Raw genomic sequence first — 13,567 nt, forward strand, 5'->3', positions numbered from 1 at the left:
GGCCACAGCTCCAGGCATTATTATTTTGGCTTACATACAAGGAATTCGTTTGGACATGTGGGTGGGACCCATTATTCCCTTCCCACAGTGGAGTAGTCTACCCATTAGACAGGAGTGCTAGTCGTCCCAGAAATTATGATATGTCTTGAACTAGTCAAAATAATAAATTTTTTTTCCTAACTAACATTTGCATACGTGGAAATTAGGTGAATGTTTTTTTTATAAATACATGTGACACAGTAAGCTCGTGACAACTGTGATATCAATTAATTGTCTTTGAGATCTTTTTAAATTATGACAAAATAGGCACTGAAAAATAGTTACTGTAACTGAAATTGCCAGAAAACTCAGTTCAAACGTTCTACAGTCTGTGTTTGATACATGTTTTTCCTATCACTCTCAGACTGCTCCACTGGGACAACTATGGGAGCTTTTCTACAAGGTGGTGGTGGTGGTGGTGGTGGGAGTAGTTGAAAATTACCGGGCCCATTGATCTTGAGGTCTAATCATATCCGTTAGAAAATCAGTGGGGCACTTGATGCCCCGATATGCCTGCCACCCATGAGGCATTTTGGATGCTCCTATAAACGGGAGATAATGTGCTCTGGTCTTACTATCATTATATATATGTGAAAGAATTCTCACATGAACACTAATTATATGCATTATTCGTTCACAAGTTTGTGAGCAAATTAATAATAATTAATATTATTAGCCGGCTGCTCACAGTTATTGTGGTAGACCTAATTATATCGTATCTCCTTTATATGGTAAGAGCATTTGCAATGGTGTAAATTTTACTGAGCCAACAAAACTATATGAGATTTTGTGTTTTATTGATGTGATAGTATTGGGAGACATGTTTTATTGATGTGATTATATTAGGAGATGGTGTTTTGATGTAGTTTTCTTGTGGACAACATAAAGACATGAGATATTATTGACCTTGATGTTAGATGAGAAAAAAATAATATGTTCTGTTAATGTAATTATATTGAGAGACGTATTTTGCTTGATTTTTTGTGTAATAGAGGTAGGACTCAAAAATGATTTTTATTGGCGCAACAGCACTTGCAATGGTGCAAGTGCTCTAAGATCCTATAATTTAAGTACTTTCCTTTTACCTTAAGATTTTGAATAAGTTGAGATTTTCCCTCACACGCTAATTACTATCATGTAATATTATTCGGTGTTTTTGTCCGGCAAACAAAATATTATTTAATATTATTCGTTAAAAAAACAATTTCTTACATTTCAACAGCTGATTATGTCGCAATATGGCCCATGATTGGCTCACGACAAATTTTTTTTCTCGATATAATTAAAAGGAAAGGCTTAGAGTCAGAACACGTGCTCGAGTCCGATAATGAAGGTTATGTTTTTTTTTTGTTGGAAAATGATAAAAAAATTCCTTGTTGATTTTCCAGTTACCCACTAGCACGCTCAGGATCCAAGTAACTTCGTGAGTTTCATGTGTTCCGCATGAAATTCTATGTGCAAATTCAACAATTACAATAACTGAGATATCAATTGTTGGAATCAATGTCATTATTGATTTTTTTTTTCCTTTTGTTTTATTATAGTTCAAACCCACAAGAAAATTCGGACTCTTGGTGATTATCAAACCAAGTATCTTTACGGTAGCTGCCAACCAGTAAAGGAATATTGGCCAACTCTAAACTCGGTCGTTAATCCAATCCACTCCATGCTAGCTTGTCCAGTTATCCACTTGAACGCGAAGGATCTAAATGAATTCGTGGGTTTATGTCCCACATGAAATTTTGTGCACAAACACAACAGTTGAAATAACTGATATAGCAACTGTCGGAATCACTATCATTATTGATTTTCTTTCATTTTTCTTCTATTATAGTTTAGACCCACATCAAAACTCGAACCCCTCGTGATAATCTAATTAGGTACCTTTATGGTAGTTGCCAACCAACAAAGGAATATTGGCCAACTCTAAACTCGATCGTTAATCCAATCCACTCCGGTCGTTAATCCGATCCACTCCATACTAACAAGTAAATTTCATCATCCCAACCAAAACTCGGTTGTTAATCCAATCCACTCTATACTAGCAAGTCAATTTCATCATCCCAACAAAAGTTACTTTGTTTAGCCGAAGTAACACCTTACCCCTCATATTATATATGTACACATTCATTGTATCTAATTATTTGGATGCTTACGCACAGTTTCTTATCCTTGTCAACTTGTGGTTGGAGAAGAAAATGAGAGGCTTATTATTCAAAAATCAATGGCATCGTTCGACGGGGACGTGCAGAAATATTGAACGATCTAAATACCAATCAGAAGACTTTATTCAAGTAAAAAAAAGTCATTTGCATATAAAACCCTTATGATTTTTTACTTTTACTTTAATTTTTACCATTATTTACTGTTATAATAAACCCTGACATAATTTGTTGACGAATTAGACAGAAGAATCTTGGAAAATTGCAGTGGAGAGTCTTTGTCTTCTGGTGCTGCGTTCGTGAATTCTGGTAATTGTAGTAATCATTCCATTATTAGTTTTTTGATTTATTGTAGAAGCTTCTTCTTCTTCTGTGTGTTTTCCTTTGATATGGGAACTAAAACCGTTGCCAAATGTTTGATTTATTTCACAACTGATAACAGAAACCAGCCTTTTTGTTTCCACTCTGTCGGAATTGGCGTCTGCCGTATTTGGGACTTCCCAGTTTTGTTGGGGTTTTGGAGGTTTTGGGGTTTCTGCGTTTGATTATCGAAATTGCTTTTGCTTTTGATTGTATTTAGAGATTGAGGAATTGGGATATCTGTGTTTCTGGAGAATCAATCGAGGGTTTCAAAAGTTTGGAATTTGGGTGGAGAATTATCAGTGTTTTTGGGATGCATTAGGAGCTTTGACTCAAGGATTGAAGGTGGGTAGTTGACGGATTGCTGCTTGGTTTTCGATTCTTTGGTGATTGTGATTTGGGTTTGGGGTTAGGATGATGGAAGAGTCTCCGGGCAGTTCAAACTCGCTGCCTCCTTTTCTGGCGAAGACGTATGAGATGGTAGATGATCCTTCTACAAATGCAGTTGTCTCATGGAGTCGGAGTAATAGAAGCTTTACTGTTTGGAACCCACCAGAATTTGCCAGGGATTTACTGCCCAGCTACTTCAAGCACAATAACTTCTCCAGCTTCATTAGACAGCTCAATACATATGTAAACCAATTGCCCTTTTCCATATGTTTATCGACTTTGTTTCATTTTCTGTTCTAGTATATGTTATGTTATATTCATTATCTCTTGTTTGATTCCATGTTTTCAATAGGGTTTTAGAAAAGCTGATCCGGAGCAATGGGAATTTGCAAATGATCATTTCGTAAGAGGTCAGCCGAATCTTATGAAGAGCATCCACAGACGAAAACCAGTTCATAGCCATTCCTTGCAGAATCTCCATGGTCAAGGATCTTGTTCCTCTCCATTAACTGATAATGAAAGGCAGGGTTTTAAGGATGACATTGTTAGGCTCAAACAAGAAAATGAAATGCTCATTTATGAGTTTCAGACAAATGAACAAGAGCGGATAGAATTTGAGCGGAAAGTTCTGATTTTGATGGAGCGATTGAGGCAAATGGAACAACGGCAGAAAGATTTAGTTTCTTTCCTTGCTCATGCGCTGGATAAACCAGGGCTTTCCTTAGATCTTGTTTCGCAATCCGAAAATCATGACAGAAAGAGGAGATTAACCAAAATTGGTTACTTTTACGATGAAGCCAGCGGGGAGGAGAATCATATGGATTGTTCCCAAGCATTACCTAGAGAAAATGCAGATGCTACTACTATTATGTCATCAAACGTGGAGCGGTTAGAGCATATGGAGTCGTCCTTGATATTTTGGGAGAATGCTGTACGAGATGTATCCCAAACCCATGTTCACATGAATTCCGACCACCTTGATTTGGATGAATCGACAAATTGTGCTGATATCCCTGCTATGTCTCGTATGCCTCTTAATGTCGAATGTCGGACTAAATCACCTGGTATTGACGTGAATTCTGAGCCTGTTGTCCTGGCTGCTCCAGAGCCAGTTGCCTTGGAAGAACAAGCTGGTGGAACCTCAGCTCCTGTGATTACAGGGGCGAACGACGTCTTCTGGGAGCAATTTCTGACAGAGAATCCTGGCTCGACTGATGATCAGGAAGCTCAAGCAAATAAAAATGATGATGATGCAAGAAAGAACGAAAGCAAGCCTAGTGATCATGACAGATTTTGGTGGAATGTAAGGAGTATAAATAATCTTGCTGAGCAGATGGGGCATCTTACTCCTGCAGAGAAAACTTGAAATTGGTTTATCGTTGTTCCTGGATTTTGATCACTCTGTGTATTGGTTATAGTATGTCTAGATATGAATTTTGATTACTCCGTGTATTGGCCATTTCATTGTTTAGTTTTGCAGGACTAGTTGAAAAGTATTAGTGCTATTATGGCATGCAGTTTATTAGATGTCCTTTTTAGTACTAACATTCAACCATGCGCGCTAGTGTTTTTACCGTTTTGCGCTTGTAGTCGATCTCAAACCTGAAATTTTGTCAACAACTAGCGTAAAATTTTGTCAAACCTATGAACATGAGTCGTAAATGTCAAGTTGAAGACACCCCAAGTCCATGGTAATTCTGGATGATCATGCTCGAGAGTGGTGACATGGACACTTATGCAGCTAAATTCCCCAATTGACGCAGAATGTCTTGCAGAAGTGTTCGAGGAGCAGTTGGATCGACGCAAGATGAATAAGAAAATTGATGATAAATAGTGTTTTTTTTGTTGAGTAATATTTTCAAGGATATTTTTTTATTTTCTATTAGAAACTCTAGCTTCCTAGAATAAACCTCTAGTTTCCTTGAGTTTGAGACTTTTAAATAAGCCTCATTTTTCTTTGAGGACTTTCTCAATTTTGACATTTCAATCAATCAAATGTTAAGAGTTTTCTAATTTTTTTGGGAGGATTCCAGATTGTATTATTTTCAAGGTTTAAGCTTATAAATCCTCCATATTTTCGCTGCGTCACATCATGTCTTAATGATTTCAACAAAGTATCCATGGTTATGCTTTACTTGAGATTATCCCACCACAGATGGATACGGAAGGATACCAAGTGGATCACTGTCCAACAAAACCCATAAATTGGTTAACAAGCTGGCCCAGAAAATTTCGGCCCATGGGCCGCTAAGAAGGCCTAGTATGCTCCAGTTTATCCGTACAGCAGGTGTCGTTTACCTGCCAAAGGGAACGTAACTGTGTAAGCTGTCACTGTCACTGGTGCAATTCTGTTTTGAGTGCATTTAATCTCATGCAGCTCGGGAACATTATATAGTAAGCGAACCTGGATCAATCTCAACCCCATAATTTTCAAATATCGATTAGCTGCTCGTATTGAAAAATTCTAATCAAACTAATCTACGGTCAGATCTATGGAGCTGCATTAGTACTCATGCTTGTTATATCATCATAAAAATTCCATTTGGTCAAAGCCCTGCCTCGTTAACTTAGCGGTGTGATGTGACGTGATGGAGAGCGCATCATGGATGGATTGGATCGACGGCGGAGAAAAAGAAACCCATAGAACTATTTTTGTAAACTAGGAAACACAGGAATTTAACCCAAAAGGACCGTTCGTATTTTCCTAAAGCGGAGAGTCTTTCCCTCCAGGATGCTTCTCTGCAAGGAGCGAAAGAAGGCAATAGAACAGTGACAGAGCCAGAGACCCTTGCCATTTTCTCCGTTCTGGTTTATTTCAAAACCCTAGAACAGTTCAAGTAAGCGTACTCTCTCTCACTTCCTTACTTCGTTTCCGATGATTTATTCTCCAATGTGATTTCAGAGGTTGATTGTTCTGTGTTTTCTTTTTCTACATACGCAGCAACTCCGTTCCCGTTCCGGTTTGTCGCAAAAACCCGTCGCGTAAGTATACGATCTCTCACTTTCTTCTTTTCCGATAACTTCTTCTTCAATGTGCTTAAATCGGTGTTTCAGAAGTTGACCTCAGTGCTCTTTTTTTTCTTCCCTTTCATACACGCTGCTCTGTTCTGGTTCCGGTTTCAGTTTGTCTCGAAACCGTAAATCAGAATAATCTGCACTATCTCTCATTACTCGCTTATTTCCGATGATTCTTCTTCAATGCGCTTTAATTGGCGTTTCAGAGGTTGAGTTCTGTGTTTTTTTTTGTTTTTTTGTTTTATGTATACGCTGCATCTCTGTCCCTGTTCCGGTTTGTCTTCAAAACCCTAAAACAATTAGCGTGCTGCTCTCTCTCAATTCTTTTATTCTTTTCCAGAAGTTTCTTCTCCAATGTGCTTTAACCGGTGTTTTAGAAGTTGACATCCGTGCTACTTTTTTCTGCTTACGCGCTACTCTGTTCCAGTTTTTCTCAAAAATCTTATCTCAGTACTCTCACTTCCTCTTCCTTGGTTCTTTCCGATGATTTATTCTTCAATGCGCAACTCTGTTCCCGGTTACGGTTTATCTTAAAACCCTAAATCAGTACTCTCTCTTTCTTCTCTACTTCTTACTTAAGATTTCTTCTCCAATACGCTTCAATCGGTGTGTCATAAGTATATTTTTGTGCTTTTTTTTTGGGGTATACGCGCTACTCTGTTCTTCTTTTTTTTTGTTTCAAAACCCTAAAACAGTACTATCTCTCACTTCTTTATTTTTTTCTGATGATTTTTTCGTTAATGCGGTTAAATCGGACATTCAGAAGTTGATTTTTGTGCATTTTTTCCTGCAACTCCACTCTGGTTCCGGTTTGTCTAAAAAACATTAAAATAGTTCGCTTAAGAGTATTATCTCTCACTTTCTTAGTTTCCGACGATTTCTTCTCCATTGTGCTTTAGTGGAGGTTCAGAATCTGTTTTTTTGGGTAACTCCATTATTGATGAGGGTTTCAGGTGAAAGTTTCTATGGTCTATAGATGGTTGTGCTTGTCTTTGTGATCATTGGTTGTGATTGTTATCCTCTGCTGCGCTTTGTAGATATGGGTGCACAAAAAATTTTAAATCTGTGTATTATTATCCACTATATTTGTATTATTTTTTGTTTTGCTCCTTGAGAAATTCATTTGGTTCACTGGCTTGTGCTGGATTACTCATAAGCAATCCAGTCTTTTATCATTTTCTGCTGCAGGATAAAATTTAAATTACTGTTTTAAGCAAACAATGGAAGAATTAGCTCCTTTGCCTCCACCACCTCCAAAGGTTCCACATAATGTGAAGCCAGAACTGGCTGAGGCAGTGAATCCTAAGCATGCAATCATCAGCAGGCGTGGATTTGGGACTAGTGGGCGTCGTGTACCATTGCTCACCAATCACTTCAAAGTTTCTCTAAATCTACCAGATCCGGTGTTTTACCAATACAGTGTATGTTCAATACCTTGTTTTTTCATTAATGTTTTGTGGGATGCCATCATAATACTATGTAAAGCTTACTTTACTGCCATATTCAGGTTTCTATTTCTACAGAAAACAATAGACCTGTAGAAGGCAGGGGTATTGGGAGAAAACTAATTGATAGGGTTTACCAAACATACTCCCCCGAACTTGCCGGTAAAAGGTTTGCATATGATGGAGAAAAGACTTTGTTTACAGTCGGTCCTCTGCCGCAGAACAAGTTAGAGTTCAATGTGGTTCTTGAGGAGACATTTGCCAAACAGTATATCTTGTCATCATTTCCTTGGATGATTTTATGTTAGGATATATGTTCCAGAACTTACTTTGCATTTTGATTTTTTTTTGGTAGTGAAACTCGGAGCCCTGGGGGTGGTGGGAGCCCAAGTGTCTCTGGTAAGCGATCAAAGCGTAATTTGCGCTCTAACGCTTTCAAGGTAGAGATAAGCTATGCTGCTAAGATACCCATGAAGTATATATCTCTTGCCCTCAAAGGAGTTGAAGCTGAAAGTGTCGCTCAGGATGTGTTGAGAGTGCTTGACATTGCTTTGAGGCAGCAAGCAGCTAACAAGTACCATTATCTCTTTTCTTCCACTATGTTGGCAGTTGGCACATTTTTATCGATTATATCATATCTTTGTGCTGCGATCTTAAGGTGATGTTTTCCATCTGCTCTTGGTTGCTAGGGGGTGTCTTCTGGTAAGGCAGTCATTCTTTCAAGATGATTCAAGGAATTTTACCGATATTGGAGGGGGTGTTATTGGTCTCCGAGGGTTCCACTCGAGCTTCCGTACCACACAGGGTGGTTTGTCGCTTAACATGGGTATTTTCCTTTCTTTTTGTTGCTTTGGAGATGGTATTATGGAGCTTTCTTTTGAAGACATACAATTGTTCTTAATCATTTAATATTGCTACCTTCATTTATTGTGAAGATGTATCAACAACCATGATCCTGAAACCTGGAAAGGTGATTGATTTTCTAATGGCTAACCAGAATGTACGGGAACCTCGCTATATTGACTGGGTTAAGGTAAGAAACTCTGATATGGTTGTTCAATATATTAATATATGTTGTTCTTTTTGAAATGCAATTCCTGTGATGCTCAGGCAAAAAGAATGTTGAAAAATTTGAGGATTAAGACAACCCACCGCAACATGGAATTCAAGATCACAGGTTTGAGTGAGAAGCCGTGCAATCAGCAATAGTATGTCAAAGTTTTCCTTAGGAGCACTTTGCTGATCTTAATTTGAATTTTCTTGTTCATTTCAAATCCGAAAATCTTAATGTCGTGACTTTGTTCTACAAGCTTTCCTTTGACTGTGAAAAACAAAGGTAGTGCACTGGGCGAAGGACATACGGTAGAGATAACTGTTCATGAGTATTTTGCTAAACACCGTGGCATAGAACTCTCCTATTCAACGTACCTGCCATGCCTTGATGTTGGTAAATCAAAGCGGCCAAACTATGTGCCGTTGGAGGTTTGTGAATGTTAATTCCTTTTCTTTTTTTCCTTTGGGGGGGGGGGGGGGACTTGTTTGACATTTTCACTTACTTTTAATTTGAACCTTTATAAACATTTCCCCCCTCTTTTTGTGTGCATTCCAGCTCTGTTCACTTGTTTCACTCCAGCGTTACACAAAAGCATTATCTTCAACTCAAAGAGCATCATTGGTAGAAAAGTCGAGGCAAAAGCCTCAGGAGAGGATACGTACTTTGACTGATGTAGGTTCTGTCCCCTACTTCTATAATTCTATTGAGATGTTTTGGTCATCAATAATAGAATGTGGTGGCTTGTTTGATCTGGCAGGCTGTGAGAAACAATCAGTATGACAATGAACCTGTGTTTGCTGCATGTGGAATTTCCATAGACAGAAAATTAACACAAGTTGATGGTCGTGTCCTTGAGACTCCCAAGGTAGGTTATCCCCATTCTCTTTGCAGTTTGCACTTGAAAAGGTAAGCCGGGTATGTAAAATTCAAATTGATTTCAGTCTCTTTTTACATTGTGTTCTTTTCTAATATACAGTTGAAGGTTGGTAACGGTGAGGATTGTTTCCCTCGCAATGGACGATGGAACTTTAACAACAAGGTGCTGCACAGTAGATAGTCGTCGTATAATCCAACTAAACAGCTTCTCTTTCACCTCTTTTTTAAAATGATTTTTATGTTAAACAAGCTTATCTTACATCTTATTATTCTCTTTGTGATCTTACAACAGACACTTTTAAACCCCACTCGCATCAATCAGTGGGCTGTTGTAAACTTTTCTGCTCGTTGTGATACTAGCCGTATTTCACACGATCTGATCAATTGCGGGAGGAAAAAGGGAATCGTAAGTAGCATATTAAAAAAATTGTTTGTATGGACTTCTCTACAAGTATTCCTCGAATTATATCCCGCTTCTCACCAACTCCCAAGGAACTAAAAGAGAATTATGTTTGTCTGTATCTCCATGAAGATCATCGAACGCCCACAAACACTGATTGAGGAGGACCCCCAGTCTGGAAGAGCTGGTCCTATTGCAAGAGTAGACATGATGTTTGAACAGATTAAACGAAAGTTTAAAGATGCTCCACAGTTCATTCTGTGTGTCTTGCCAGAGAAGAAAAACTCTGATCTTTATGGTGTGGCTTTTTCCTGTGATTATTTATTCACCTTCTTTGATAACATATATAGTATTAATTATGGTGCACGAATGGGGACTCGAACCTTGTCTTGGTTCAAGTTCTATGGAGATGATTTACTCTTCTTACTGATATTCTGTTTGAACAGTTTTCTCTTATTATTTATTATTTGCTCATCTTATTAATCTGAGTTCTGATAATGAAGGACCTTGGAAGAAGAAAACTCTTTGTGACTTTGGGATTGTATCTCAGTGCATTTCCCCCACTAAGGTTAATGACCAATATCTTACGAACGTACTTCTTAAAATCAATACTAAGGTAATTCTGGAAATTAGACACTCGAATCTTCATATCTTATCTCTCCCCTACAAGTTACCTTTGTAATTTTTTTTCTTCTTTACAGCTTGGTGGGATAAATTCCTTGTTGGAAATAGAGCATTCCTCCCGCATCCCCTTGATAAAAGATACTCCTACTTTGATTTTGGGGATGGATGTCTCTCATGGGTCTCCTGGCCAATCTGATATCCCATCAATTGCTGCGGTAATCAGCAAGAAAGCTTTCTTTAGTTGCAGTTTGACTTTTGACTGGATTTTCATTTGGTTGTGTTTCTTCACTTGGTCAGGTTTGTAGCAATTCTTATATATGCTACTTTAATTCTCTGAACTTTTAGGTTGTTGGCTCTCGATGTTGGCCACTTATATCAAGGTATAGAGCAGCTGTGAGAACGCAATCACCAAAGGTTGAGATGATTGATGCTTTATACAAGCCTTCTCCCAATGGGAAAGATGACAATGGTATTATCAGGTGATTAAGAAATGATTATATCTTTGAGCTTCTATTTGAAATTTTTACCCATAATTCAACTCAAATTTAACTTTGTTACAGGGAACTGCTTTTGGATTTCTATCAAACTAGCCAAAGTCGCAAACCAAAACAGATTATTGTGTTCAGGTATTGCTATATTGTGGCCTTGGATCCTCTATGATGCCAATCTGTTAATCATTGGACAAACTTTGTATATTCTTTCTCCTATTGTAACTCATATAACCATTATTGTTTTCCGTTCAAAAGGAAGAAAGTATAATTATAAAATACATGAATAATTAATTAACTTCAATAGTATAAATTGTCATATCAGTCTCATGGCTTTTACTACAGTCCATTAATACTCAAGCTCATAATTTTATCCGGAATTAGAGAAATGCTATCCAGCTGGGTTTTAAGATACATTTCTCCTGCTACAGAGTAACAGTATCTTCCAGAATTCATATAAATTCTTCTATTGCATGCATATGTTGCAAATAGATCTAGCAGACGCTTCCACATGGACTACTGTATTTCATTCAATTACTACTGTATTTCGTTCAATTTTTGTAAAGGAAATGATAACCATCGGAAAATTACTGAGTGGTATCGTTCATGTAAATTGTGTGATTGATAATGTTTCCTGTGATCTTGCAATGTCTTTTTTCCACCCGGGATGAAATGTCTACCCAAAAAATTTGTTGCCTGTTATTAGTTATACATATATGATAATGTTAGTTTTTCTTTATATAGGAGACTGGCGATGGGTTTTGAGTATTATTGTACATGTTTTGAATTAAAGTGGGAAACTTTGTTTTGCTTAGCCTTTGATCCTTTGCAAGTTTGCATGATATTGGATTTTTTTTTGGAAAATTGGTACAGAAATACTTATCGCAATAACTACTGTGCTATTCGGGGAGATCGTGCACTTGCCTTTTGGTTTCTTTTTGATGTTTTGTCAAATCTGAGTTCTTTTGATTAAATACTTTTTCTTTTGCTTCCAGGGATGGAGTGAGTGAATCACAATTCAATCAGGTTTTGAACATTGAGCTAGATCAAATCATAAAGGTTTTTGTTTTGCCACATTACTTTGTTCAAAGTAACTTTGTATGTCCACATATATTTGTGTAATTTTGAGTTCGTTATAATATTACATAATTGTTAATTAACAAGGATGATCGATCGTTGTGCCCGTGTGTCATAGTTGCATGAGATGCAGATAACTGTTGCTCTATGTTAGATTAGGTTCGCCTTTTCTTTTGTTAAAGCTGATAATGGAATGTTCTCAGGAATTTCAATGTTTCGTTTTATTAGTCCTGCATGCAGGCCTTTCTGGCTTGTAGCACCTGCTGACCGTTGATAGTGGTGTGCGTATTACTTTCCATGGTTATTAACATTTAACGTGGTGAACGTCTCTTATCACAGGCCTACCAGCTTCTTGGTGAAGTTGATGTTCCCAAGTTTATGGTAATTGTGGCTCAGAAGAATCATCACACTAAGCTATTTTTGGCTAATGGTCCTGAGAATGTTCCTCCTGGTAATCTTCTTTCTGATAGTTTTTTTTTTTTGTGTGAGACTTATTCCATATTGATTTACTCTTCATTCTCTCTCTCTGTGTGTGTTTCCAGGTACTGTTGTGGACACCAAGATTGTGCATCCTAGAAACTATGATTTTTACATGTGTGCTCATGCGGGGATGATAGTGAGTTCATAACTCGTACTTTGTTTCATTTTTTGCTGTATTGTCTAATTCATTGACTTTGGCCTGAGAGACTGTTAGAAACCATTATCTGATCACTACTACCATTTTTTCAAACACTTTCCAAGGAATATAATGTTAATATTTTTGAGTTGATCTAGACAAATCAATGTCTTAATTAGTTGCATGTAAGTTTTTTTAATGCTTCCTCCGTTTCTGTAATTATTCTTTCATAATAGGGGACTTCAAGGCCTGCCCATTACCATGTCTTGTTTGATGAGATTGGCTTTTCTGCTGATGACCTTCAACATCTTATACATTCGCTTTCATATGTGTAAGCTCACATTTCATTCTCTTTGTTTCTGAATCGTTGGTTATTAGTAATCCTTCTACTGAATTATTAGTTACTTTTCCATAATCCAGCTATCAAAGGAGTACTACAGCAATCTCAATTGGTAATTTCACACTACCTGCCTCATTGTTTTCTTTTTATGTATGAACGACAAAGTTATCTTGTTGCTTTCACCTACTCACCATCAATGCTTATTTTCCAGTTGCACCTATATGTTATGCCCACCTTGCCGCTCACCAAATGGGGCAATTTTTGAAGTTTGAAGATTCATCAGACTCCGCTTCAGGCCAGAGAAGCTCGACATCAGCAGGGAACATCCCCATCCCAGAGCTACCTAGGTTGCACAAGGATGTCCAGAGCTCAATGTTTTTCTGTTAAGTTGCCGGTGATCGTTCCTCAGCTAAGTTTCCCAGTTTCTTAATATCGGCGTACATAACCGGGTAGCTAGGCTAGGCATACGTATTTTGCAGGTTCACAAAGTATCTAGATGGGGTGAAAAAGTATCTTTTTGGACTCAAATATTTAAATATCAATAGGTACAAAGATGGAAAAATTACATCATAGCTTTCTTGTTGCTTGTATCTACAAGCTTTTTCTCTGCTTTTGATCACATTTTTATATGATGATTAAGTTATTATCTGTTTTGTTTGCTGTGTATTACTTCTTGCCTCA

At 37.6% G+C, this 13,567-nt stretch overlaps 2 protein-coding genes across 9 annotated transcripts; both read left to right on the plus strand.

The window, feature by feature from the left end:
• Positions 1-2,314: 2,314 nt before the first annotated feature.
• Positions 2,315-4,492, plus strand: LOC120007341 (heat stress transcription factor A-4c-like). Of its 7 annotated transcripts, XM_038857871.1 has the most exons (5): positions 2,319-2,333; positions 2,445-2,510; positions 2,644-2,906; positions 2,975-3,194; positions 3,304-4,492. In XM_038857871.1, exons 4-5 carry the CDS (start codon positions 2,976-2,978, stop codon positions 4,315-4,317), a joined length of 1,233 nt encoding a protein of 410 aa, XP_038713799.1. In that variant the 5' UTR covers positions 2,319-2,333; positions 2,445-2,510; positions 2,644-2,906; position 2,975; the 3' UTR covers positions 4,318-4,492. The 7 variants fall into 7 exon arrangements, with proteins under 7 accessions (XP_038713557.1, XP_038713799.1, XP_038713490.1 ...); XM_038857629.1 differs by having other exon boundaries at positions 2,315-2,333; positions 2,449-2,510; positions 2,644-3,194; XM_038857562.1 differs by having other exon boundaries at positions 2,644-3,194.
• A 1,168-nt stretch (positions 4,493-5,660) lies between these two features.
• Positions 5,661-13,555, plus strand: LOC120001400 (protein argonaute 16-like). Of its 2 annotated transcripts, XM_038849717.1 has the most exons (24): positions 5,661-5,788; positions 5,893-5,933; positions 7,155-7,387; positions 7,474-7,679; positions 7,767-7,985; positions 8,101-8,237; positions 8,347-8,444; positions 8,522-8,619; positions 8,722-8,893; positions 9,021-9,137; positions 9,223-9,330; positions 9,442-9,504; positions 9,634-9,747; positions 9,874-10,039; positions 10,245-10,357; positions 10,443-10,580; positions 10,711-10,844; positions 10,926-10,991; positions 11,849-11,912; positions 12,270-12,381; positions 12,473-12,546; positions 12,783-12,877; positions 12,967-12,998; positions 13,098-13,555. In XM_038849717.1, exons 3-24 carry the CDS (start codon positions 7,187-7,189, stop codon positions 13,271-13,273), a joined length of 2,703 nt encoding a protein of 900 aa, XP_038705645.1. In that variant the 5' UTR covers positions 5,661-5,788; positions 5,893-5,933; positions 7,155-7,186; the 3' UTR covers positions 13,274-13,555. The 2 variants fall into 2 exon arrangements, with proteins under 2 accessions (XP_038705645.1, XP_038705654.1); XM_038849726.1 differs by lacking the exons at positions 5,661-5,788; positions 5,893-5,933 and having other exon boundaries at positions 7,147-7,387.
• Positions 13,556-13,567: the final 12 nt, after the last annotated feature.

The sequence above is a fragment of the Tripterygium wilfordii genome, chromosome 1 (genome assembly GCF_013401445.1).
Source record: "Tripterygium wilfordii isolate XIE 37 chromosome 1, ASM1340144v1, whole genome shotgun sequence".
NCBI classification, from domain to species: Eukaryota; Viridiplantae; Streptophyta; class Magnoliopsida; order Celastrales; family Celastraceae; genus Tripterygium; species Tripterygium wilfordii.

Excerpts from the sequence above, each read along its gene's own strand:
- LOC120007341 (XM_038857629.1), top strand. The coding sequence starts at position 2,976 with ATGATGGAAGAGTCTCCGGGCAGTTCAAACTCGCTGCCTCCTTTTCTG. Across the intron at positions 3,195-3,303 it reads TTAGACAGCTCAATACATAT|GGTTTTAGAAAAGCTGATCC; the intron begins GTAAACCAATTG and ends TGTTTTCAATAG.
- LOC120001400 (XM_038849717.1), top strand. The coding sequence starts at position 7,187 with ATGGAAGAATTAGCTCCTTTGCCTCCACCACCTCCAAAGGTTCCACAT. Across the intron at positions 9,505-9,633 it reads GATGGAACTTTAACAACAAG|ACACTTTTAAACCCCACTCG; the intron begins GTGCTGCACAGT and ends ATCTTACAACAG. Across the intron at positions 9,748-9,873 it reads GCGGGAGGAAAAAGGGAATC|ATCATCGAACGCCCACAAAC; the intron begins GTAAGTAGCATA and ends ATCTCCATGAAG.